Source organism: Haplochromis burtoni, unplaced genomic scaffold (assembly GCF_018398535.1).
Source record: "Haplochromis burtoni strain Fernald_Lab_line unplaced genomic scaffold, NCSU_Asbu1 Contig_77, whole genome shotgun sequence".
Classification (NCBI taxonomy): Eukaryota; Metazoa; Chordata; class Actinopteri; order Cichliformes; family Cichlidae; genus Haplochromis; species Haplochromis burtoni.
This window is the reverse complement of record NW_024582438.1, coordinates 2178914-2206540: the sequence shown is the minus strand read 5'-3', so window position 1 is coordinate 2206540 and position 27627 is coordinate 2178914. Positions and strand designations below refer to the sequence as shown.

Below are 27627 nucleotides of genomic sequence, written 5' to 3'. Positions count from 1 at the left end.
GTTCTGTTGCGAAAATAGTGTGAGAGGAGAAACTGGCATCTTTTCCCATGTACAGGCGTTTCCATGTTCTCAGTCATCAAACACACAGGATGTAAGGAAGTAGGATGTGACACGTCACAGTGCTGAGATGTTATGTGACTTAGGTCTTTTCTATTTAACCATGAACTTCTGAGGAGTTTAAAAGTGGAACTTAAGGTAGTACAATAGCGCCACCCAGTGGTGGAGATCCCTCTGCAGAAAATGGCAGGCAGTGAGACGATACATAAAGATGCTTTGGCATTTTGGATTAATACAGAACATAAGGGAAAATTTAATAAGCTTAACACTTTGCAGTTAAAACTTTACATTTTCAATCGTGCTTTGGTTGCGCTTCAGCTATCAGAAAATGTTGGTTCTTCTGTCGTAAAGTAAACCAGGTCTATGAGCTGTTCGAATAATCTGATAGTGCTGGTGAAAAATGTAGGCTGTGTATAAAATGCACTGTTATTAAACTCCAGAGCTCTGGGATCTTTAAATCTGATCACAGTTTATGTGGAAGATCCTGAGGTTTGTGTCCTGGACTAATGAATGGTTGATCAGTCCTTATTAGCCATTATTAATTTAACATTAACACAAAACATCAAAAGTTGCCTGTTACAAACTGCTCGGTGCAGGAAACCTGTGTGTGGGACTTGTGCATGTGTTTCATGCACTCACTGAAATGGGAGTTCGGGTGCTGTTTCATTGTTTGGAGATTCCTACATGATCCATGAAAGACCAGCAGATGTGGGAGTCTGGGCATATGGTGGGAGCACAGGCATCTATTGTTACAGTGTCAAGGCTCACCTTGATCTCTGTCACCACTGGCCCTTAAAACACACAGACATGGCATTACTGTCTCACCGTTTCAAAATTCCCCAAAACCACCATTTTCATTCATTTGACCTCAGAATAGCCTCAGCATATTTAAAAAAATAAAAATGTAGCAACAGTTTGATTTTACCAGTTAATATTTTTAGTTTTAGTGTTGGTGTTTTTAAATAATTTTATGGTTAAATATTTGTCATGGGATATTTAAGAAGGTTAGAACAGCGATTTAAAAATACACTTTATTTTTTCTGACTTAGAACATTATAGACCTTCCAGTCTGTAAATATATGAAATAACTTTTTTTTCACGTGGTGTGGTGACAAATTCGACTGAAAAAACCCAGCAAGTCTTCTATATTTTGTTTTAAGTCGTTTTGTAAGTATTTTTCCCACAAAAGAAAAAAAAATCAAAAATAAAATAATAAATTAATTAAAAAAAACAAACGTTTTTGTTGTTGATTTTTTCCCCACACCTATTTTCTTTCTTTCTTTTTAGTTATTTCAAAGTGTTTTTCATGCCTTAAATGCATGCTTTTATAAATTTTAAGTTCAGTTTCAGTTAATTATAATAATCTTGAGGCAGCACGGTGGATAGCACTGTTGCCGCACAGCAAGAAGGTCCTGAGTTCAATTCCAACACCAGGCCGGGGTCTTTCTGTGTGGAGTTTGCATGTTCTCCCCGTGTTTGCGTGGGTTCCCTCCGGGTACTCCGGCTTCCTCCCACCGTCCAAAGACATGCAGCTTGTGGGGATAGGTTAATTGGAAAATCCAAATTGTCACTAGGTGTGAATGTGAGTGCGAATGGTTGTCTGACCCTGTGTGTTGGCCCTGCGACAGACTGGCGACCTGTCCAGGGTGTACCCTGCCTCTCGCCCTATGACAGCTGGGATAGGCTCCCGCGACCCTGAAAAGGATAAGCGGAAGCGGATGGATGGATAATAATCTTGCTCTCCATTGGTAATTACGATGTTTTAAGAAGTCCCTGAACTCAGCACATACGTCGTCGCTTGGACACCTGTTGCGCTACTTCACTTGCTTCTGAGATTTTTAGCCATCTTAAAGACAACATAGCGCTGGCTCGAAATGTAAAAATGTAACCTCGTGCCCTACAGATTCAAACCTTGTGTTTAAGTAAAATTAAATACCATTTACTCGACTTAAATATCGACCAGTTAAGCTTCAGCCAATCGCCTGCCGATGCGACATCTCCTCCCATTAACGTGTCCCTCCTCCGGGCAGTATGGCTGCCGTCCTGTAGCCTGTTCTCAGATGTGTGCCGCTATCTCATGCGAGACTAAAGACCTGGAAACATGTCGGCCTTGATTTTGCTGAAAAGCTCGCTGAGCAGACTGCCGCAGAGCGTCGCTCGGCAGGTTGTCGGCTGCAGTTATCACACCGAGAGAGGTGTTTACGGGTACCGACCCAAGAGCACCGAGCGGGACCAGAAGTGGCAGAGCGAGCGGGTGGCTGCACTAAATCAAGGTCAGTATGGAGTTAAATTGCAGTACGGTCCCCTTAAGTTACCGTCGCTTAACATAGAGGCTCGGCAAAGACAGTTGCATTAACGCTTGTTTGTGGGGTTATTTTATTCCGCGGTATTTTTATACGAGTTTGAATGATATTCTGTTTAGGTGGCCTATCGTTGACTCTGGAAGCTGTTAACTGCTGTGCAGTGAACGCGTCATTTATTTAATGTGAGCTCGCTGTCACGCGTTGTTCTCTTCTCTTGTGTTCAGATCATGCTCTAGCTAGACTGGTGGAGGCATACAGAGCTCACGGACACAAGGCTGCTAAAATTAACCCTTTGCTACCCCAAAAGCCTGTTGTTGACAGTGTCCCGGAGATTAGCATGCTGACTGGTACCATGAGTGGACAACTCAACACCTCAGGTAAAGGAATCCTGCAGAAAGCATGCACCTGAAGTTAGCATACTCACACTTGTTTACCTTTTTTAAACTATGAGGGGAAAAAATAACACCCATAATGTCATTTCACTCTGAGTTTTTAAGTGTTAATCACGTCCAACTCTCTACTTTTTGCTCTTTAAAAAGTGTTAAACTTATATAGCGTTTGCCTTTCATTATGAAATCCTGCCCATCCCAGTATTTGCTGCACTCCAATTTTAATGTTTAACTGAGGACTCTGTGTTCAACACAACTTGTACGTACTTGTTAGCATGTGCCATTCTTGCGCAACACCTGGTTGATCATCAGTTGTCTCTGAAAGTGAGGAGTTCTCTTCCAAAAATGGTTGTAGGGGAGAAAACAAAACGACACACACCATTTTATCCATGACTTAATGCTAAAGCATGAACTCTTTAAGGTAGACGCACATAAAGTTGTTTTTATGTTTTGTTATGCAAAATTTGAGTGGTTGCATCTGTTACTGCACCATTATTACGCCTAATTATGAGGTTAAAAATTAAAAGTTCTCTACAGGCTTATGTAAAGCAGCAAAATTTGATCCATTGAACACAAAACGTTTTTGTTTTGTTTTTTTAACTTTGACATGGTGTGCTGTCCAGTCACAACGAGCCATCAGAAGACGTCTACACGGCGCTCATAAAAGGACGTGGTCAGCACTAATACTTGGGCAAGGCAGGATGGCTCTTTATTCCAGGCTGTTTACACCTGAGCTGGTCGTCTTGCTGTGATGTCACTGGCCTGTTAAATATTTTTCATTAACAAGCAGCTGTACCCAGGGTTTTAATAGTTTTGCAATTTTCATTAGTTTTTATTTTTTATTTAGTTTTGACTTCAGATTTTCAATTTTATATCAGTTTTAATTAGTTTTTACCAATTGTTTGCTAGTTTATTTTTTTTGAAAATCCTTAGTTTCAGTTTAGTTTTAGTTGTGTTTGCAATAATTAAGTGTAACAAAATCCCAGTTTCATCATATCAGTCATTCTCTTCTGCTTATCCTTGGGTATGTTGCTATTCCAGCTACCATACCCTGCACCCTGCACCGGTCGCCTGTCTGTCGCAGGGCTAACGCAGAGACAGACAACTCACATTCCCACCTATGGGTTCTTTAAATAAATAAATGAAGGCAGATGAACAACCATTGATACCAGGCAACTATAAAATGTATATCTTGGCCCCAATGAGACTATTAACTCTCCCAGCACTGGGTGTTCGTAATTTTGGTTCAAGTGAATTGATAAACTTTTTGAAGGCAGTTGACTCACAGTTATGTAGATACCCCAGTCCTGTTGTCTCGGGATGCATCACGCTGCCTTGCCTGAGGTTAGCTTCTGTTTTCTGGGGATGAGGGTTGAGTGTGCTCCCTTACCTTCTCAAGGTAAGCTAGCTTAGCCTTCTTGTGTGAGCTTTTCAAGTGCACTTTAAGGTTTGTGGGATTTTTTCCCTTTAGAAATGTCCCTCATAATTTGTCTCTTTCCACTACAAGACACTTGCTTTATCCAAGACACAGTCATATTCAAAGTAATCCCAAATTGGACTCTGGCGCTTTCTCCCGACTTTTCATGACATGATTCTGCGCGTGGACGGAGCAACACAGACGACTCGACTAACGTACTGCCACCTGCTGGCATAATGAGACACAGCAAGAAAAAAATCTGGAAACTAAACTTCATTTTCACCCTTGACTATTGTATGACACGCACACATTAATGAAAACTAAACACATTTTTGCTATAAATTCAGTTAATTTTTAGTTTTGTGAACACTCATTACAGTTTTAGTTAGTTTTCCTTTTTTTGTTTTTATTTTTATTTCCGTTAACGAAAATGTTTTTTCACTTCTAGTTTTCGTTATTTCGTTAGTTTTCGTTAACGATAAAAACCTTGGCTGTACCTGTTAAAGCGGCGTGTGAGTGTATATAACCGTTAAAAAATCAAATCCCTAAAGGAAACCGTTACAGCAGACATAGTTCCACTTTTACTTACACATTCAGCTTCCTTAATTGTCTTGTGTTGCTTACTTGAAGGACTGTCCTCTTCATCCAGGATAACCATATTATTAGAGCCACATGCTGAAAGGTCTAGATCTGAACTGGTTACAACAACAAGCGCTGGACTGGACAGACCCCATCTGATCACAGGCTTACAGGGAGGGAACGTGACCATGTGACCCACTGCACTCAATCATCACCCGTGTTCTTATGTGCTAGTGATGCGTGTCAATGGAAAATAGTGCTTTGTTGTGTATCTGACGGACGAAAGCTAAACCAGTGCCACACCACTGAAGTTGCAGCATTTTTACAAACCAATTCTGGTTCATCTGTGTCATTCAACGATCCACTTTCGCTCTTCTCATTCTGCGTCGCCGTCATGTGCGTATGTAAATATAGGCACTGCGCATGCGCGTTTTACCGATATTCTATCGCGATATTTCATTTTCCTATCGTTGCCCAAAATTACACCAGTGAACGGTATGATATAGCCCAGCCCTAGTTCTCATTGCTTTCTAGCATGTTATCTAGCTTCATATCATTTGTGAAATATACAGTGTTTATTCATCTGTGAATACAGAACACTAAAAAGTACATTTTAGGGCTGTTTTTGTTCTGTGACCCTCCCCCACCCTTACAATTCACAGGTAGGTGTTGCTTGCTTTACTCGTTACATGTGATTCTGCAGGTTTGCGGCACTTTGGGAAAGCGCAGGCTTCTGTGGAAGAGGTTCAGGCCTACCTGGAAGAAGCCTACTGTGGCCACCTGTCAGTGGAGCCCGGCCAGCTGAGCAGTCTGGATGAGAGGGAGTGGTTCGCTGACCGCTTCGAGGAGCTTAAGAGAGAGAATTTCTCTCCAGAGGAGAGAAGGCAGCTGGCCAAGATCATGCTAGAGTCTCAGGCAGGTTTCAGAAGAGTAATAAAAAAGAATTGTAGCACGTGATCTCAATGACATCCACTTCATAATATTCCTCTTTCGACCTGCAGGAATTCGACCACTTTCTGGCCACAAAGTTTGCTACTGTGAAGCGTTATGGAGGAGAGGGAGCAGAGAGCATGATGGGGTTTTTCTTTGAGCTCTTCCACCAGTCTGCCAACAGTGGAGTCACTGACATTGTGATCGGCATGCCTCACCGAGGCCGACTCAACCTCCTGACAGGCCTGCTCAAGTTCCCACCTGAGGTTTGGATATTTAATCTGACCCGTATACTGCATTTTAGTCACGGTATTCAAGATTATCTTTTTATTTTCTTTAACATCACTGAACAGCTTTTGTTCGCCTTCGCCGCACGATAAACAAAAGCAAGACGGTCTTGGATAATGCTGCGCTTCCCTCATTTTTCTCTCCAGCTTATGTTCCGTAAGATGCGCGGCCTCAGCGAGTTCCCCGACACCTCGCCGGCCATCGGTGACGTCCTCTCCCACCTCACCTCTTCGGTGGAGTTAGATTTCAGAGCCAAACACCCCCTTCATGTCACCATGCTGCCCAACCCATCTCACCTTGAAGCCATCAACCCCGTGGCTCAGGGCAAAACCAGAGCCAGGCAGCAGCTCCGGAAAGAAGGGGACTACTCGCCCGAAGACGACGCCCAACCTGGGGACCAAGTCATCTGTCTGCAGGTAACACAGCTGCACGCACGTGTGAGGACATATTTTAGAACTTGCTAGAAAAAGTGATGAGTCTGTTAGTGTGGAATTTCATAAACGAACACAAATAGCTCTATTGGAACAAATAAAAAAGTGTTTTACTTCTGTGTGCTGAAAAAGATTCCCTCTCCCTTCCAAAATGCTTAAGAAATCACTGTATGCGTTAATGAATTAATGAAGAACAATTATTACTTTTAATTTGACAATTTTACATTTATTCGCTCTACCTCATGTTAATATGGTGACTTACAGACATCACAACTTTAACTTGTGCTTATTATATAATGTTATACTAACTAACCAATCAGGATGCTCATTCTCTTCCTCTTCAAAACATTTTCTTTGAAGGTAAAGTGCTTTTTGGGGTCAACTTGAAAGAAAGACAGATGTGAAATGTAAAAGGGAGGTCAGAGGTCAAATGTGACACGATATTTGGTTGCTATAACTATAATGCAATATTTAGAATCCCCATATCCCCTTTCCATAAATGCCTATATGTTGTCAACACAAACACTGGTGGTAAGAATAATAGTTTTAAATAGCTCTGTATAGCATTGCTATCAATTTGACCTTCAGATCATTCTGTTGACCTTGAAGGAGAGGTCAGAGGTCAAATATGACATATTTTAAAACTTTATAATTGTACTTTCTGCATGTTGACTACACACACCACACCAAAGAATCATAGCTAATCAGGTCAGTATAAAAAAAAGCAGGATTTGTTAGATGATGTCCGTTTGTACGATGAGATAACTTCTTCTTTCTTCCTTCTTCACAGATTCACGGCGACGGCTCGTTCACTGGTCAAGGCATCGTTCCTGAAACTCTGACCCTTTCAAATCTTCCTCACTACAGAGTGGGTGGGAGCATCCACCTCATCGTGAATAACCAAGTGGGCTACACCACACCGTCGGAAAGAGGACGATCGTCTTTGTACTGCAGTGATGTTGGTCAGTGAAAGCTTCTCATCAGTATTCCCGTGTACAGAGAGAATACGTCATTTATTTGAAAGCGCTTTGTGTGTATAAAAAAAGACTTTGAGAATAGGCAGACACGAGATAAAAAGCGTGTGAGGAGAGTTGCAGATTAACTAAATATAAACTTTTAAAATGTCACAGCTTCAAAGTTTTTGGAGCTCATTCTAAAGTATTTAAACCCAGTGTTTCCAAGATCAGTGTCAATTAGAGGTACAGCGAATGTCAAAATGTCCTGTGACCTGACATTGTGTCTACTGTGTTTCAACTTAATCAAATAGCAGGCTTTAGTCAGGCAATCTTTCCAGTAAAGCCTTTTTTCTCCTGACGTTTTCATATAAGATGAATGGTGAGAAGGAAAAAGAATCAGTGGGGTGCTGCTTTAGCTCAGTGGGCGAGTGGGTGACCACATGCCACGTGGCCACAGAGTTCAGCAGCCCGTATTTGAGAGTGACCTGTGGCCTTTTGCTGCCCTCTGCTCTCTTTGCAACTACCTGCCTGTCTTCACTGCTCCGCTATCCAATAAAGGCAAAAATGCCCAAAAAGTAATGTTTAAAAAAACACTTCACATTACACGATGCTTCATTTGTTTCTATGCAAAAATCCAAAGTAATGGGGCTAAAAATGAGTGTAGCATGCAGCCTGAGGCCTAAGTCAAACAGTTTCATGAGGGTTTCGAATATGGATTATTTTCATGTATGCGTCTAATATGATACACACGGTGACCTCTCAGGATATCTGAGAGGTCTTTTAAATTAGCCAGAGTTAGTGCAGTTTTACTTTGTAAAGTGGTACCTTCATCATGTTGTAATGGGCGATTTCTTCTACAGGTAAGATGGTGAACTGTGCCGTGATCCATGTAAACGGAGATGATGCCGAGGAGGTGCTGCGAGCCACTCGGCTGGCTGTCGACTACCAGCGGCAGTTCAGGAAAGATGTCATCCTGGACCTGATCTGTTACCGTCAGTGGGGCCACAATGAGCTGGACGAGCCTTTTTTCACCAATCCGGCAATGTACAAGATCATCCGGTTAGTTAAAGCTATCGCTTTTACTTAGCAGTTTGATTTGAATTATTCTTGTAGGTGCACTGATGCATTTACATGATGGGTCTACTCGTGTAGCAATGGCTGATGTTTAATGGTGTATTTGGGTAATTGTGGAATTTTTATTTCTGTGTGAAAGGCAAGCATAACTTGAATTGTAGTGTTTCAACTATTAAACCACTACAGTGCTTTGAAACTATAAAAACTCACAACAACAGTCATTTTAGTATGTTGCTTTGGATGTTAAAGACCCTGCAACATTAAAGAGAGAACTGCAACAATTAGCCGAGCCTCTAAAAGCAAGCAATTGGCGACCGTGGCGAGAAAGAACTCTCTTAATAGGAAGCGACCTCCAGCATGACCAGGGAGTGGGAAGCAATACACTGTGACTGGTTAGGAGGATGAGGGGGAAGAGAAGATGGATGAAGAACAACAAAGAGGAGAAATCATTAACTGCCAGAGAGAGATTAAAGTGAATGCAAGAGTGTTGTTTAATCACATGGGGAGTGAAAAAAAGGTGCTAGGTTTGTTTTGTTTTTTTAAAGATGCAGTTCTTGGGTCAGTTTTTTTATGCATTTTGTTTTAATTTTGCCTCTGTACACCACCTCAATACATTTTAAATCGGTCGATATGTGATTTAATTCAAGGGGTTTAACAGTTTAGGAATTGCATTATAATAGACAAGTCCCAATTTTGAGAAGCTCACAGTTAATTGGACAAATAAACATCATATTGAACTACTGGGATTAAAATCCTTGGGCATGAGGTGATGTGTTTCCGTCACTGAGATGCTCTGCCTGGCCAGGCCTTCACTGCAGCTGCCTTCAGTCGCTGTTGTTTGTGGGTCTCTGCCTTCAGTTTTGTCTTCAGTAACTGGAAAACATGCGGTTTGTGCTGAGATCAGGTGACCGACTTGGCTTTTTAAGCATATCCCATTTCTTTGTCTTGAGAAGCTCTTGCTTTCTTTTGCAGTATTCTTTGTGTTATTATCTATTTGCACTGTGGAGTTCTGTCTCATCAGTTTTGCAGCATGTGGTTAAAGCAGACAGTATAGCTGTGTACAATACATAATTCATCCTGCTACTTAATACACAGAAACGGTCCTGTTCCCTGGCGATCATACATCCCCATACCATTACATCATCTCTGTATCTGTCCCTCCTCCTTCATAATTTCCTCTTCCCATCACTTAAAGGTCCAAAAAAAGTTTTTTTTCCCATCAGTGCGATCTTCTTTTAGATTTTTTCTGGCAAAGTCTAATCAGGCCTTGTTGTGTTTGTAACGAGTGTTTTTTCACCTTGTTGTAAACCCTCTGTAATTACATTCATCAAGGCTAGACCTTGACAATTATACGCCTACCTCCGTGTGAGTGTTCTTGACTCGGCTCTGTGCTGCAGAGGGCTGCTTCTTAACCAAGGAAAGAATTATGTCACCATCCACTTTAGTTGTCTTCAGAGCTTTTAGTGTTTCTGAGCTGGCCAGCATAGCCATTCTTGTTAAGAACAAACCAGGATTTTGATTTGATCACTCCAAAGGTTTTTGCGATCTCTCTCATTGGTTTATTTGAATTTTTCAGCCCGTAATGATAATAATAATTCACTTACGTCAGCATCTCCTTGAACCTCCTTTAACATCATAATAAGTCAAGTGAAAAAATTACAAATGCAATTTGTATACTTTGAATCACTTTCAGATTTTTATTTATTTACTTTGTTATGAACTAATAAACAGGCCTAACCTGGACAAATAAACATCTTAGTCAACTGCCCAGTTCGTTTTGAGCATCTGAAGGTGGCTGTAATACCCAAACAGTTAATGCAATGCTTTTGTCGAACCCCTTGAATTAAAGCTCGAGTCCGCACCCAGTCCCATCTCGGGCGTCTGATTTAAAAGAATACAGGGTAATAATCAGATCATCTCCTGTTTGCTCCTTGCAGGTCTCGAAAGAGCATCCCAGACGCCTACTCAGACCAGCTGATTTCAGAGGGTCTGATGACAGAGGTTGAGCGTGACGAGATCAAAACCAAATACTACAGCATGCTCAACGACAAGCTGTCCAACATGACCCTGTACAGCCCTCCACCCACCAACCTGCAGGGCCGCTGGGGGGATCTTGTTGAACCCCAGGCTAGAGTCACCACCTGGGACACTGGTGTCCCCATTCCTCTGCTGCAGTTTGTGGGAGTGAAATCTGTGGATATCCCTGAGCAAATCCAGCTGCACAGCCACCTCGGAAAAACCCACGTACAGGTACCGGGATCTTTTGCTTCTAATCCTTCTGCCGCGTTGCCTTGTCCAAACATCACAGCAGTTAAATTATTTTGCTTTTGTAAACTCAGGCCCGGCTGCAGAAACTGGAAGAGGGAACCAAACTAGACTGGTCGACAGCAGAGGCCCTCGCTTTCGGCTCTCTCCTCTGCCAAGGTTTGTCACGTTTTGTCTGGTGTTTTTAGCAGTGAGTAAAAATGACTCACTTCCAGTTTGGGAATTCCTGGGGTTTCCTCTAAACTCGAGCTATTGTCACTGCAGGTTTTAATATCCGTATCAGTGGACAGGACGTTGGAAGAGGTACATTCAGTCAGCGGCATGCCATGGTTGTGTGCCAGGACACTAACGACATGTACATCCCTCTGAATCACATCAGCCCCGAGCAGACAGGTTTCCTGGAGGTAATGCCCTCGCAAAGCAGATAAAACCATCAGTGTCAACATGAAAAACACAACAAATTGTGGTGTCTTGTGTTTAGGTGTGTAACAGCCCGCTGTCTGAAGAGGCCGTGCTCGGATTTGAATACGGCATGAGCATCGCGCAGCCGAAGCTTCTGCCCATCTGGGAGGCTCAGTTTGGAGATTTCTTTAACGGAGCGCAGATTGTCTTTGACACCTTCATCTCGGGAGGTGAGCTTCTCACCCCTCTGCCGCATTTTCTAATAAACTTGGTCAAAAAAAAAGAAAGATTATTTCATCAGAGGTGAAACTGTCGTGTTTCCAGGTGAAGCCAAGTGGCTGCTGCAGTGTGGGATGGTGATCCTGCTGCCTCATGGATACGATGGCGCTGGACCTGAACACTCCTCCTGCCGTATGGAGCGCTTCCTCCAGGTCAGTGAGTCAGGACTGTGTCGGTATTTCTAATCTGCAATCGTGTCATATCAGTGTCAATCACTTAATTTCACTATTGTTTATTTAACCTGCTACTTAATATTACAGAAAGACATGACAGTCTTAAAGCTACTTAAGCTCAGATTTGATGGACTAGCCATATGAGGGCCCAGGTGAAGCCTTTTATTCAGGCTGAATGTCTGTGCTCTTCATTACATTATTCCAACCACTCTTTCATTTGTCTACACACAGAACACGTTTTTCCTGACAATTCCTATCAGGAATAACACTGATGTGCAACCAATTCCTTATGCGCTGCACCAACAAAATTAAAGAAACACTTGATCCTAACAGTAAAAACAAAGTCAGCATAAACTATCGTGAATCCATTTTGCCTGTAGCCATCACTCCGGAGGGATGAAGAGAGGACAGTGTTATCACTTCAGTTTGCACCAAAGCAGCTGAAATGGATTCAGAATGGTTTATGATTCATAACAGCACAGTGATATCCCTGAAGCTTAACAGACTTTGTGTTATACTGTGATAAACAAGTGCTCTGTCAGTGTATCATACTAGCGCAGAGCCTGTTCACAGAGATTATGAAACCATTTTGTTAAAGCTACAGTTTAAACATCCCTTAAATGTGTCGTATACGGGCAAGCAAGATGATTTGAAACGAGGGCAATAATAATATCGTGTGTGTGTGTGTGTGTGTGTGTGTGTGTGTGTGTGTGTGTGTGTGTGTGTGTGTGTGTGTGTGTGTAATGAGCAGATTGTGGTTACAGTTTTTTTTTTTGTGACTACCAAAATGGTAGAAGTGCTTCAGTGTAGTGTGTAGTTGTTCAGTATCTTTGGTAACTAGAGATGGCACGATACCACTTTTTTATGTCCGATACCGATATCATAAATTTGGATATCTGCCGATACCGATATGAATCCGATATAGTGTTTTTTAATCAACAAAACTGTTTTTTAAATATCTTGCTGCATTTTGAATTAAGTTCATACTCAAGTTTAAAACAACAACTACACTAAAGCTATTCTGTTATACCTGTATGCAAAAAAAAAATATTTCATAGTTCAGCAATACTGATCAATCTAATAAACTTAAACCTACACCATCATCCCTATTCTGGTATTTTAAAGAGTACTTAGCGTAAATATTAAGCAACCTAACTAATAGGGTTCCAACTCCCAGCAACAACAAAAATAAATAAATAAAAAATAGGGAACCACCCCTCACGCGCCACCTCATGATGCTTAATCGACGTAATCAACCTTAATTTGATGCAGTGTGAAAAAAAATGCACAGAAATCAATTATTTTTCAAGAAATTTTAAATAGATTCAACATCTTTCTTCAACAAAATTGCAGACTGCACAGATGGTACCTTCCCAAAGTAAAAAGTACTATAGCTTACTAGGGTATATATATTAGACTTAATAGTCACTATATACAGTAATTGACTTCTATTCATTTTGCATCAAATTAAAACTTTGGGTGTCAGATAATTATTTATTAAAAGCTCGACATTTTAAATGAGAATAAGAAAGAAAAGTATGTCTTAGGGCATGAACAGTGAAAAGGGGGCACAATCGGCCCCCCTGGCTAAACTTTGCTAGATCCGCCCCTGCACAGTTACCAGCCGTCAGCTACGTAGAAAAAGATCCTGGTGTAGAAAGTAATATTAAATAAATTCTAACAACAGCTTATCAAGCTTAAACGTGCTGCTGTTGTTCAGCCGCTGGTTTGCTCTTTCTGGTGCGAAGTGGGCCAAAAACAAAGACGGACTCGCGACAGAAAAGCTGATCAGCTGATCATTTAAGCAGTTTCACGATTGAAGTACCAGCCGGAGAGCGAGAGGCAGTCGCTCGTTAAGCTTAGCGTGGGAATGCTTTACAAACATTCAGAGATGGACTTACACGCTTGCTTTACTTCTCTCGGGGATAACTTTGTCGGAGATGAAATGCTAGCGGAGATGAAATGCCAGGTTGCTAGCGAAGCTCCACATGCTATCCAGACCACCGACAGGTCCCGCATGCCACAGCTGCTCTATCACGTGATGCACACTGCTCCAACTGCTAACGTTCTGCGGTGAGTTACGGCGTGTTGCAAGTTTTGTGAGGTGCTTTCGTGATATTTAATGGATCGGATTACATTTTTTATTTTTCTCCGATATCCGATCCAGTCATTTAGGTCAGTATCGGACCGATACCGATACGTAATATCGGATCGGTCCATCTCTAGTAAAAACTATTTGTTTTTTTAAGTATTAAGTACTGTTTGAGGATTAAGATCAGCCGCTCAGGCCAAGGACCTCAAATTCAGCACTGTACTTACCCCACCAAGTTTGAAATGAATCAAACAAACAGCTGCAGAAAAAAGCAAAGTTAGTCGGATATAGGGCAAAGATTTCACCACATAGTATTCTCTAACCATTACACAACTTCTTTTGCAGTAATAAAAAAATCTTAAACTCTGCTAAAGTCAAAGACATGGGAGAAAGACATCCCACTTCTCTCTTTTGGTTCTGAAACAGTCACGACATGACTATCATTTCAGATCCTGCAGATTCATCAGTTGCTTGACAACACATTAAAAAAACACCTGAATAGTTTCCATGGAGGTTTAATCTTTTACCTCTGCCAGGAAAGAGATTATCTTTTCACTCATGCCTTTGTAGAGTTGAACTGTAATAACAAATGCAGTGTCACGCAGACAGCTTTATACTTGAATAATACCATAATTTAAATAGACACAATGGTAACCACGTAATGAGAATTAAAGGTTCTATAAGTGAGATTTTAAACATTAATATAGCCCGTAGGATCTAAATGAAAAGCTTGTTGTGTGAAGTTACAGATGGTTTCTTCGGTGCAGAGGAAGGCTGTGTAGTCAGGAGCACATTATGTGCAGATTTGATCAATGGCAAATCATCACAGATAATGTTTCTTAATGGGCTGCAAGCAATCAGCAGACAAATTGCATCGGATTGAGGCTGCTTCTAAAATCATTTCCTCGATAATAGACGCAATTTATTGAACACCAAATTGAAATTTTGCATACTTAACACTTACTTTGTGTCATCTTTGGCAGGTGAGGTATAAAAAAAAAAATCATTAATATTCATGTTACAGCTTTACAAGAGTGGAAGCTACTCAAGCTAATGTTTAGTTACACATTACCTGAAATATAAATGAATGCTAACTTTTCCTCTTTTTGTCTCGCAGATGTGCGACAGTAAGGAGGAGGGTGTGGACGGCGATACTGTGAACATGTCAGTGGTCAACCCCACCACCTCCGCTCAGTACTTCCATCTGCTTCGGAGGCAGATGGTTCGAAACTTCCGCAAACCTCTCGTTGTTGTGGGACCCAAGACTCTGCTGAGATTTTCCGTGAGTACTTTAGGCCGCGCTCAGCCGGGCTTAAATACCTCGAAAACAGCGGTCGCTAGGGAAAAATGCGAAAAATTCCTGTGACTGTTTTTGCGGGTGGTATTTGAAGGTTGCTGGCCGTTGCCGTGAAATCGACTATTAAAGCTCCAATCACACCAAGATGCAAACTGAAGTTGGTCAAAAACAGGTATACAGTGCTGCACCAAAAAAAAAACAAACCCAAAACTCTGCGTGCACTTTTCAAAGTAAAAGCTGGACCTTTTGAATGGTGTTGGCTGCAGCAGAGTTTCACTACTGCTTGGCGAGTACTTGCTAAGTCTTCGCAGTCTTCCATGAAACTACCAGTCTGCTAGCAACCAAAGCAATCACAAGGAGGGTTTTTGTGCAGCACCCTCTTTGCAATCAATTTTACCTAGCAACAGCCAGCAGCCTCCAGTAACCACTTGCCAACCAGTTCAGGAATATCATTTTTTTCCCCTAGCGACCAGTGGTTGCCAGGAAGTCACCAGTCGGTCACTAGGACAGATTTGACACATCCAGCTCCTCAGAGATGCTTCCATCTCGATGCTTGAAGGACATATTCTGTTTTCCCAGGGGGCCGTGTCCAGTCTGACTGAGATGGCACCAGGAACGTCTTTTAGGCCAGTGCTGGGTGATACTTCTGTGTCAGCAGAAAGGTAGAGAAGACGCTATATTAAATCTGCAGTGTGGGTGTGTGATTGTTTCTGTGTGTTTAAATGAAACTGCAGGAGTTCAGATTTTTGAAAGAACCATAAAAACACATATGTAAGTAGCCCAAACCCTGAGCCCAATCCAGTGTTTTTTCTTTCCACACAGTGTCCACAAGGTGGTGCTGTGCTCTGGGAAGCACTACTATGCTCTGCTGAAACAGAGGGAGACATCAGCAGCCAACCAGAACACAGCGCTCATCCGCGTGGAGGAGCTGTGTCCGTTCCCTCTGGATGCCCTGCAGCAGGAGCTCAAAAAATACCCCAAAGCCAAAGGTAGCGTGACCGCTCACTAATCTCTGTTTTCCCACCTACATGCCTACACCGGCTACACACCGGCTTTATAGATGGAGGTGCACTAGTAGTTTGCTTTGAGTCGTAGTTGAAGTTTAATCAGATCAGTTTATGAGTTTTGTTTCGTTTTTCAGAGTAGATTTGATTGTTTCATTTTAGTTTGTGTTGTTTAAAAATGTTTTGTTTTATTAGTTTTAGTGTTAGGGTGGTGCGGGTGGTGTTTGTCCTTTCAGAGCAGTACAATAATACATTTAAACATTACAAACACTTGAGTTCTCAAATCTAAATGTCTTTTTTTCCACTTAATTACAACGGTACTTTATTAATGAGTCAGAATAAGAATCACAAGTTTTCTGTCGTGAAATCTTTTTCCAGTCTCTGCTTGAAATCCATTTCTCAGGAAATTATTTTAAATCAATCTTTTAGAAAATCCAAACGTGTTCTGTGAGTAGATATTGGTTGTAGTTGATTGGTTTCAGTCAGATTATTTGTAGAAAAAAAACTCAGAATAAGTTCAATTTACTACATTTGCAATCCAGAGGTTTCAGTATACACAAAAATGGTGTATGAATGATTTTTTTCATCAGTGCCACCATGTGGCTGACCGATGTTCTGAGCTGCTGCTGCTGCAGCCTCGCATGTCCATCAGAGAAAGTCTCTCATCTGATTGAGCTTGGTGGAAATCTCATGGAACAGAGATGAGTAATCGTGCCAGGCCTGTGGTGGCTGCTTGAGCGGGACGGTGCCGGTTCCCACACCGCCAGGATAGTGCAGGCCTTTCTGGATCAGGAGAGTACTCAGACACTTCCTTGGCCTTTTCCTTTAGTCCTGACGTGTTTCTTGCTGAACATGCCTGGGTGGATGCGTTCATCAGAGGCAGCTACAACCAGTGACCATTGCATAGCCAGCTGTCAGCTGCACTCATTCAGGAATGGAGAGTAATTCCGATCCAGACAGGTGACGGCTTGCATCACATCCAGGAGAGGTCATACCTCATATGAAGTGTCTTCTGTATAAGTTATAAACGTTAGTGTTGGGGTTAACCTTTAAGGGTTGGTCTATAAAATCTATTTAACAAACTACTGGGGTTTTTTTGTTTGTTTGTTTGGGTTTTTTTAAAATTATTATTACATTTAACAGACCACCTGTCATAAAATCAAGAAAACGGATACAATTTAGCAATCTGTCAAAAACTTTAGAAGGATGACTTTTTGCCAGACAGAAGAGGGTTACAAAAGCGCGCTGCTGAAGTCTGAGTCAGAGTAATTTAAATGTGATCCAGCTGAAAGCAGAAACGACATTCGACCGTTTAGTTGAAATGCCAGATCATCAAGTATCTGACAAACTCTTACCTACTGCACAGCTGTTGTCTCACAGGTTTCTCTCACTTTATCCTTTACTGTCCCTGTGAGCGTCATTCAAGGCGTGATGGACATGCAATACACGAGAAAATTTCCTTGCCAACATTGTCTTTTTTTGCTTATTCACACCATCCTTACTTGTTTAGTTTCACAAGAATGCATTTATGTAAACAGCAGTACAAATACTACGTGTGTGTTCAACTGGCAAAGTTTAGCTGAGGACTCAGAGTAGATCAAAATCTTGAATTGCTTTTCTGAGCTGCCCTCTGTTATTACCCTGTGCTCACAGCCTTTGAACCTTCAAAGCGGTGAGTGATTTGCATACTTTGTTTAGGTTCCTCTTTTTACTTTTTAGGCACAGACAGCTTTTGTTTTAAAGCTAAATGCAGCTTGTGAGGATAAGAAGACTTCAAACACGGGGCTGAAAATATCTTCACATTTTGGGGTATAAATCATAGGTTCTGGTCTTACAAAGATCCTGATTATTATTTAACAGTAATACAGCAAAGGACAGTCAGAAATATTTGTTCTGTTTTTTAAAAAGAAAAATTGGTGATTCAGATAATGGTCTTCAGATGGTAACTGAGGGATATGACGAGGAGCTTTTTGACCAAACTGCTCAAATTATGACACATGGCACGTTATGTCTGTGTGCCGTGCCCTTAAACTAACTATACCCTTCTTCTACAAGAATTGTGAGTATAAGTAGTAGCCAGGAGCTGATAGCTGACAATCAAATGCATCGTGCCCATAAAAGCAGGAGTTCTGTGAGTTTGCTGGTTCAGGTGTGTGTTAAAACAACGGCAAGGAAGAACGACATCAGCAGTGACCTTAAAGAAAGAATTGCTGCTGCCCATCAATCCAGGAAGGGTTAAAGACCATTTCCAAACAATTTGAAGCCTATCATTCTACATCTAATGTTTTTCACTATTATTATTTACAAGTGAGCGACATTCAAGACGGTAACCGGTCTTTCTAGGGGTGGACATCCCAACAAATTTACCCCGAGGTCAGACTGTGCAATGCTCAAAGAAACTGCAAAAAACCAAGAGCTACATGTCAGATTCTGCAGGCCTCAGTATGTTAAATGTTAAAGTTCATGACGGTAGAAAAAAAGATTTAAGAAATATGGCTTATTTGGTGTGTGACCGAACTACAACAAAAAAGACTGAAAAAGAAATTAAATTGTTACTACCACTCAGCCAAAGTTATATTTAAATAATTTCAAGACCCGATAAAGACCACATGACATTTCATTCAATCCTGTTAGAAATTAAAGATGGCACACTCCTCAGCCTCCCTGGGAAAGTCTATGCCAGGGTGCTGGAAGGAGAGTTCGTCCGCTAGTCGAACCTCGGATACAGGAGGAACAATGCGGTTTTCGTCCTGGTCGCGGAACACTGGACCAGCTCTTTATCCTCTCGAGGATACTTGAGGGTGCATGGGAGTTTGCCCAACCAGTCTACATGTGTTTTGTGGACCTGGAGAAGGCATTCGACCGTGTCCCTCGGGGTGTCCTGTGGGAGGTGTTGCGGGAGTATGGGGTGTCTGGCCCATTGCTACGGGCCATTCGATCCCTATACAACCGTTGCAAGAGCTTGGTTCGCATTGCCGGCAATAAGTCGGACTCGTTCCCGGTGGGTGATGGGCTCCGCCAGGGCTGCCCTTTGTCTCCGGTTCTGTTCATAATTTTTATGGACAGGATTTCTAGGCGCAGCCAAGTGGCGGAGGGCTTTCGCTTTGGTGGCCTCAGAATCTCATCTCTGATTTTTGCGGATGATGTGGTTCTGTTGGCTTCATCGGGTGAGGGCCTCCAGCTCGCACTGGAACGGTTCGCAGCCGAGTGTGAAGCAGCGGGAATGAGGATCAGCACCTCCAAATCTGAGGCCATGGTTCTCAGCCGGAAAAGGGTGGAGTGCCCACTCCGGGTCGGGGATGAGTTCCTGCCCCAAGTGGAGGAGTTCAAGTATCTCGGGGTCTTGTTCGCGAGTGATGGGAGAAGGGAGCCGGAGATCGACAGACGGATTGGGGCTGCAGCTGCAGTAATGCAGACGCTGCACCGGTCCGTCGTGGTGAAGAGGGAGCTGAGTGTAAAAGCGAAGCTCTCAATTTACCGGTCGATCTACGTCCCTACCCTCACCTATGGCCACGAGCTGTGGGTAGTGACCGAAAGAACGAGATCGCGGATACAAGCGGCAGAAATGAGCTTCCTCCGAAGGGTGGCTGGCCTCTCCCTTAGAGATAGGGTGAGAAGTTCGGCCATCCGGGAGGGGCTCAGAGTAGAGCAGCTGCTGCTCCCGACAAGGATCTTCGAAGGTGTCTCCTAGAGAGTGGTTGCCATGGAGGGCTCAGAGTGCCTGTGTCACTCGAGGAGCAGTGGGTCGGCATTGACAAGGATGCCCCCTGGGCGCCTCCTGGGTGAGGTGTTCCAGGCATGTCCCACCGGGAGGAGGCCCCGGGGCAGACCCAGGACACGCTGGAGAGATTATATCTCTCGGCTGGCCTGGGAACGCCTTGGTATTCCCCCGGATAAGCTGGAGGAGGTGGCTGGGGAGAGGGAGGTCTGGGCCTCTTTGCTTAGGCTGCTGCCCCCGCGACCCGGCCTCGGACAAAGCGGATAAAGATGGATGGTGTGTGACCAGGAGAAAGTGTCTTCTCTCGAAAAACCAGAAACAAAAAAAAACATGGCACGTTTGCAAAGCTGCGTCTGAGCAAACCACCAGACTTTAGCGACAGTGTCCTTTAGACAGATGAGACAGATAAGGAAATGTGTGACCTTAATGCACAGCACCGCAATTAGATATGAGCACACACATCTCATACCAAGTGTCGAGCATGGTGGTGGAGGAGTGATGATTTAGTTTTGTTTTGCAACCACAGCAGCTGGGTAGTTTAAGGTCATCGAGTCAACCGTGAACTTCTCTGTATGCCAAAGTATCCTAGAGTCAAATGTGAGGCCGTCTGTGTGACGGCTAAAGTTTGACTGAAATTGGGTCGAGCAACAAGACAACGATCCCAAGCAGAGCAACAGATCTACAACAAAAAAGACTGGAAAAGAAATCAAATTATTACTACCACTCAGCCAAAGTTATATTTAAATAATTTCAAGACCCGATAAAGACCACATGACATTTCATTCAATCCTGTTAGAAATGAAAGATGGCACATTTTCTTTAGCGAATGACTATATGTTTATTTATTTATTTGCATGTATGATTGTGGGGGGGGTTTTAATTAAAACTGAGAGACATAATTTAGATTGGCAGTTGTTCTGAATGGTCATTTTTGTGTGTGTGTGGATGAGAAACAAAGCTCAGGTTTCACTTCAGTTTGCTGTACTATTGTTCTCACCAAATACTCTATAGCAAACTGGTTTCACACTGAGCTGAAATTTCACTGAACTGCAAGAGAGGAACTTCAACCAAAGTGCTAACCTACATAAATCCTGTATCACTGTAGGTTATAATCACATTTTTAAAATCCTCTTGCAGAGTTCATTTGGAGCCAGGAGGAGCCTCAGAACATGGGGCCCTGGTCTTTTGTAGCTCCCAGGTTTGAGAAGCAGCTGGCCTGCAAGGTGAGCACAGTTTGAAACAATTCTGTCTACACTGTGAACCTCAGTGAATTATATTACTCGAATTGACTCCCTCCTCTGTCCTTGTCAGCTCCGGTTAGTGAGCCGGCCCGCTCTGCCCGCCCCTGCTGTCGGCATCGGGACCCTTCATCATCAGCAGCAAGAGGCCATCCTCACTGCTACTTTCTCCTAAGACTTAAACAAGGCTGCAAACCAAAACATATCAAGTTTGCAGGCATCGGTACAACACTACATGCTGCATCTGCTGCACTACAGATACGCGGGACCCTTACGTGGCGTGGATGGGCTGTTTTAAAACAAATTGTTCAGTAATGAAGATCAAATCAGAGAAATGTGTGAAAGAGGATAGTGTTAATGATTTTATTTGTTCTCTTGTAGTTCTTAAGTGTTTGTTTTTAATGAAAAGTCTACTTCTGTTCCCTCCTGTCATTCAGCATGCCTGTATTTAAGGATGGAGGCACGAAGCCTTACAGACGGCGTTTACAAGGTGACTGTGATGGACGCCTGTCAGGGGGAAATCTATAGATTCCATGTTTCAGGAATCAGAACTGCTTATTTGTCTCGTGCACACAGGCTGCATGAGTTACTGTTTACATCATAAATTAGTGGGAGTGTATTTGTGCATTAACCTTGAAACATGTAAGAATGTGAGTGCTAAACTAGCATTACACTTGAAGATTTGAAAGTCTGTCGTGATCACCAGGAGGAAGTTACCATTGAAACTGTTGAATGTTTATCAGACCAGTTTCATTTCTTATCTTACAAATATGAACTAAAGTTAATTGTTTTAACCATTTTACCAAACTGAAGCTTCAAATCAGAATATTGGCATTAAAGAGTATATTTTAAAATAAATCTGTTTTCATGTAAGTGTGTCTATTTCTTTTTGACCAATAACGTGCTTCGTTCTATAAGAGTAGTCGCTCCTGAAGTTTGTAGCACGAAGCAGGATTCGTGCTTATTCCACTAACTTCCAGTTTAACTCTGGATTTTATTTTTTTATTTTTAAAAAGGCAGCTTCACTTGTTACTGGGCTGTGCAGCAGACATAACCTGCTCCAGATTACAGCAGGTTAGATTAGTCTTAGATTAGAGATCAACAGGTATGAAATCACCACCTACGGACCAATCAGTTCTCTGGGAAATGGTGTCACCATATGGACTGAACTGAATCTTCTTTAGTGCTTTTCTACTCTACTCAAAGTGCTTTATACAACTTGCCTCATTCACCCATTCATACAAGCACTTTGTTCTATGCTTAGGTGCTTTCTGTCTAACATTCACACTCTGGTGGATGCACTGGTGAGCAGCTAGGGGTAAATATCTTGCCCAAGGACACTTGAGCGTGTCAATGACCTGCTCTACCTCCTGAGCTACAGCCACACATTTGTGGAAGATACCTCGGATCTCTGTGAGCAGGTAGGAGGGTCTACAGCAGGGGTGGGTAGCTCCAGGCCTCGAGGGCCGGTGTCCTGCAGGTTTTAGATCTCACCCTGGGTCAACACACCTGAATCACATGATGAATTCTTTACCAGGCCTCTGGAGAACTTCAGGACATGTTGAGGAGGTCATTTAGCCAATTGAATCAGCTGTGTTGGATCAAGGAAACATCTAAAGTGGATAAGTGCAAGCAAACGGATGGAAGGATGAACTGTCTTTATGCACATTAACTAAACATTAAAAGGATAACACTTGTAATCTATGTGGTTCTCCAGTTTCTTACTGATAGAGCTGTGACGGTGATGTCAAATAATCCTCACAGTGTAAACACCCTGTCCTTCCTTGCTTCAAATACTGCTGTTTGTGATTGGTCAGTGTTACCCCTCTAATGAGAATGGCTTGTAATAAGACTGGAGAAATCCTGTGATTGACTTACCAAGTTTATAACCACCTTCCTGTAACCTGATGATGTTCTGGTGAGTGAAGCCAGATAACTCCAACATATCTTTGGTCTGATGAACTTCATCTGCAGGCATAGTTTCAAATAAATTAACATATGTACAGGGAATTACTGTGAGCCAGTAACTTTAGGCTTCACAAATGTCCATTTGTTTTCCTACTCTTATTTCTGTATGATGTCATTGAGAGTTAATATTACTTATGTGGTCATATCTGGCACACAGGTTCAAACCATTATGTGAAGGAGAGCAAATTAGATGAAAGCTGGCTTAAAGGGAAAAGAAGTGAAGCAGATTTTTTCAGACAGAGGTTCAACTGAGGGGCATCACCAAGGCTCAGCATGATAATGCTCAGCAACAGTAAAAATGCACAGTTGTAAATGAGTATAATAGTTCCCTTTACACACAGCCACCCTAGGGCGCCTCTGTCAGTGGTGTGGTGGTCAGAGAGCCCGGTGGCGCCAGTGTCCGGCAGCCTCGCCTCTGTCAGTGCGCCCCAGGGTGGCTGTGGCTACAATGTAGCTGCCATCACCAGTGTGTGAATGGGTGGATGACTGGATGTGTAAAGCGCTTTGGGGTCCTTAGGGACTAGTAAAGCGCTACACAAATACAGGCCATTTACCATTTTACAGTTGCGTAACCATACTTCAGCTTAAGACAGGATATTGTTAGAGTGGACCCAGAGTTGTTGGGTCCTGCATTCATATTTTTCTCGTATTTTTTACATGAGATTTCAATAAAGGCTGACGCACTCTTAAATGGCCGTTTTCCAGTTAAAGAAAGACACGAGATAATCGATACTTTTGGAGGCTGGATTCAAAAATCCAAAAACAAAGTGGGTGGATGATTTTTCTGCAGACTGAAGGAACAACACCTCTGTGTAAAGCAATGAGGAAAATTAGCTTTAAGTCATGACCTTGATTTAATTAGTTGTGTTCATTCTGCTTGATTGTTCATTCAGTTAAATAAAACGACAATGTCCTCCCAAACAAGTTACGCAATTGATCAGAGGAGGAATCCTTCAAAAAAATTTACAGTATTCAACAGTTCAACTGAAAACAGGGAACAATTTAAAGTGATTTTCTTCCCATACAAAGTTCTCAGTGACTAAGCTACAGCATATCTGAAAAACTTCATAATGGAGGTATATTAGGTCTGGCTATTCCAGAATAAATTCAAGGCTGGATTATTGTAAATCCATGTCATCGGGTTTTCCGAATAACTTCCTGAAAAACCTTCATTTGATACAAAATACATCAGCAAGAGCATTAATAGGAGCCATAAAATCATATTTCTCCCACTTCAACTTCTTATTAGCTTCCTGTCAAATCCAGAATCAAATCCTTCTCTCTACACACAAACTCCATCAATGCCCCATCGATCTTAAATACCTCATAGTACAATGTTATCCTAACAAAAGGCATTTTGGGGTTTCAAAACTAGAATGGGAGGCGGAGCCTTCAGCTATCAGTACCCTGTCCTGGCTGCCAATCTCCCATTTTGGGTTCAGGATTAAATAAACCAGGATGACATAATTTGGTGGTTTTTTTGGGTTTTTTTTATTGTGTTGAAGGTGAAAGGATGCAAGAATCTAACATAATTAATACACGTTCAGATGATCATGAAATGTTTCTTTACAAGAAATCTTGATCACATACAGTAAGAGAAAGATTAAATGGTTTTGTCACACAGGCCAGAAGGGTGCCACACACTAACACACACTACCAGATAGACAGGATATGATGCAATGTGATAGACTTCCCACAATGCCCTGAGGTGTTTCCCCCACTGTCCTCTCTTTCACTTCTGATGTCTTTATATGCAGCTTTTGCTTTTAACTTTTTTCCTCCTGTAGTTTTGTTTTTTGTCTTCTTTCTCTATGCTTCACTTTTCTTTCTTCTTTTTCCTCTCACCCCCAGCTGGTCATGGGAGAAAGCTGACCCTGTCTGAGCCTGGTTCTGCTGGACGATTTCCCTTTTTTGTTTTCTTGTTCACAGAGGATTCTCCAGGTTCTCTCTATTACACTTTAAGATCCCCACCCTTCAATGTAGAGATGACTGTTGTTGTAAACTGTCATTTTGAAACTCTGTTTCTGTGTTTAGTGAAGATGAAAAAAAGGCCACAATGATTGCTGATGTGGAGCATGCTCTACTTCAAAAGCCAGAAAATTTTTGTATTTATTTATTTTTTCCTAAATCATTAATTAATGACTGAAGATCCAAACTTTACTTTACATAAATAAAAGGTCAGTGTTGTTTTAAAAAAATATTTTTCTTTGTCTGAATTGAGGGATGGCGTTAGATGGTGCTTATGTTGAGCCAAATGAGAACGGTTGTCTTGACAACAGGAAATGTACAACAACAGGCCAATGTCAGGCCACCAGGCGAACATTTAGACATTGATTAACCGTCAGCTGACCTTCTTTTCTTCATGTCTTGGTTCAATAGTTCCAAAAGTTGTGCTAATAGTTCCGACATTAAAGCTGTGCCGATATCAGAGACGTAACCTCGCTGTTGCCCGGACATCCTTATAGGACTTTCTTGAATTTCAAGAATTCATCTATATTATGGTCTTATTGATTAGAACTGTTATGACTGCTGTGTTATTTTTGTGTCATTGTGTGCAACTGCTGTGTTCCTTCCTCTATGAAGAGGTAGAATATGCTGAAATGTGGAGGTGCAGCTCAAACACGATTGGCTCTAGGCTGGTGACCACACCTTACATAAGGAGTCAAGATAGCCACGCTCTGTAGAGAGGATCATTCACTTGTTTGTTTTCCAAATCCAGTATTTTTTGTAACATCAATTATAATTGTGTGCATGGTTGAAGGAGTAAGTAGAGCTGAGATGCCTTTTGTTTTGGAAGATGGGGGGGGGAAGCTTTTGGTTAGGCTAGCTCTGTTGTCGAGGTGTTTGTTATTTTGGTCTTAGCTCAGCCCTAGTTAACTACTACTTTTGTGTTTGTAAAATTGTTGATTTGTAAACACAAATCATACTGGCCCAAAGAAGGAGACACTTCTCAAACTCCTGACCTCTTGCTCTGGAGTTTAATTCTTATCCTTCTGAGCCAACTAATCCAGACACTGAGCCCATTGCATTGCAGGTTATAAAGCTGATGTCGGGGGCAAAGAGGCAACACCTGTAATAGAATTTACAGATAAAAGTTAAATGGTTTAAAAATGTCTTCTGGCTGTTTGGAGCCTATCCCAGTGACCATAAGACAAGAGGCAGGGTACACCTTGGACAGGTCACCAGCTTGTCACGGGGCCAACACAGAGAGACAGGCAGCCTTTCACACTCACATTCACAGCTATGGGTAATTTAGAATAATTAATTAACATAACTCCACTAAATGCATGTCTTTGGACTTTGGGAAGAAGCTGGAATACCCACACAAACACAGGGAGAACATGCAAAGTCCACACAGAAAGGACATTTCCTGCTTTGTAAAAGACGATCTGATTGGACTGCTAGTGTACTTGGAAACAGCATAAATATTTATCTTTTCATGGTGCAGTTCTGCTTGCAGACGACTATTTCAACCTTTCCTCGACAATTACGAATACAAAAAAAGTTGTAAATTACTTTCAGTAGAGACACTAACAATTGACATTATAAAAGAGTTTAGGTTTTTAAAAAAGTTAAGACAAAAAAAAAAAAACCTGCAGAAAATCGAAATGGGGGTGTGGGTGGAAACAAGGATCCCCTGCTGCTCATGAACCCTTGTTGCTCCTAGCTACGCACCTGCCTCTAAATCCAACGCACATGTGCAACACCCAGACGCAGAAACACAGACTTGTGTTAACTGTGACAATCTATTTTTGCCGCACAGACGGACGCTGACACCGATGACTCCAGGACTTTCCAGCGGGCCGGTGATTTGCTGCAATGCGAACACTTAAATCGCTGCCTGCGCTGTCAGATAGATAGGCGGGAGCAGCAACCTCCCACTCCTCCTATTGCTATAACAACCACAGGGCGGTCGGTGTGACTCGATGGCACAGCAGCTCGGATGCGACTGCCAAGTGTCATCCTCCTGCAAGTAGCCCGTCCTCAGCTCAAAGCATCGCCGCATGAACACTGACTGAATCCCGCCCGGGGTAGGAGGAGGGGGAGAGCCTGTGTTTCCCCCGTCACAGTGATCTGAGCACCGGGGAAGCTCAGGCTTGGGATCCGCTACGTCAAACAGATTAGTGAAATAACCTCTCGGAGTAGGACATACCTCCCCCCACACCCCCTTTGGGTTTGCCTGACTGCATGCAAGGGCTCAGGAGGCAAGAGAGACTGTGCTGACAGAAAGCCAGGAAGCCCTTGGCGAAATAGAGAAGTGCATTACTTTTCTTTTCTTTTTTTTTTCCTGGGTTGGGTGAGACGACTGGTGATCCTCCGGCAGCCTCTTTCTCTCTTTCTCTCTGTCTCTCTCTCTTCTTCTTCTCCTCCCCCCACCCCTGCGCGAAATGGCGAAAGAAAACGGCGAGTCCAGCGATGGATCTTGGAAAAAGCATGTCGATGACATCAAGAAAATCTTTGACTTCAAGGAAGTCCTTGGGACGTGAGTAACGCGATACACGCAGGCTTTGCGGGCGACGGATAAAAACAACAACAGAAAACCAACAACTTTGTGTCCACTTGTGCAAATTGGTGTCAAGACAACAATGCCACAGTGTAGCGGTTTTGGCGGAAATGAGCGCTGACTGACAGCTGTTGAATGTGTGCTGAATTAACTGGTTGACGGTGACAGACGCAGGCAGAAACTTACAGCCCGCTGATAGAGGCGTTTTAAACCCAGACCTGGAGCCTGATGAGTTTATTGTTCAGTGTGTGTGTGTGTGTGTG

The 27627-nt window shown here is 42.5% G+C and overlaps 2 protein-coding genes across 2 annotated transcripts in view; both read left to right on the top strand.

The window, feature by feature from the left end:
* The first annotated feature begins 1810 nt into the window (after positions 1 to 1810).
* dhtkd1 (dehydrogenase E1 and transketolase domain containing 1) lies at positions 1811 to 21765 on the top strand. The gene is made up of 17 exons (XM_005929049.3): positions 1811 to 2330; positions 2585 to 2737; positions 5449 to 5660; positions 5747 to 5941; positions 6110 to 6379; positions 7185 to 7356; positions 8211 to 8409; positions 10362 to 10674; positions 10764 to 10848; positions 10954 to 11093; positions 11171 to 11321; positions 11416 to 11522; positions 14753 to 14917; positions 15512 to 15594; positions 15755 to 15921; positions 20792 to 20877; positions 20966 to 21765. Exons 1-17 carry the CDS (start codon positions 2159 to 2161, stop codon positions 21065 to 21067), a joined length of 2772 nt encoding a protein of 923 aa, XP_005929111.1. The 5' UTR covers positions 1811 to 2158; the 3' UTR covers positions 21068 to 21765.
* Positions 21766 to 26537: 4772 nt separating this feature from the next.
* The window catches only part of camk1db (calcium/calmodulin-dependent protein kinase 1Db), a 26761-nt gene continuing 25671 nt past the window's right edge, over positions 26538 to 27627 (top strand). Inside the window, exon 1 of the mRNA XM_005929051.3 lies at positions 26538 to 27343. Coding sequence (XP_005929113.1) covers positions 27249 to 27343 — 95 coding nt within the window. The 5' untranslated portion in view covers positions 26538 to 27248. The remainder of the gene's footprint in view (positions 27344 to 27627) is intronic.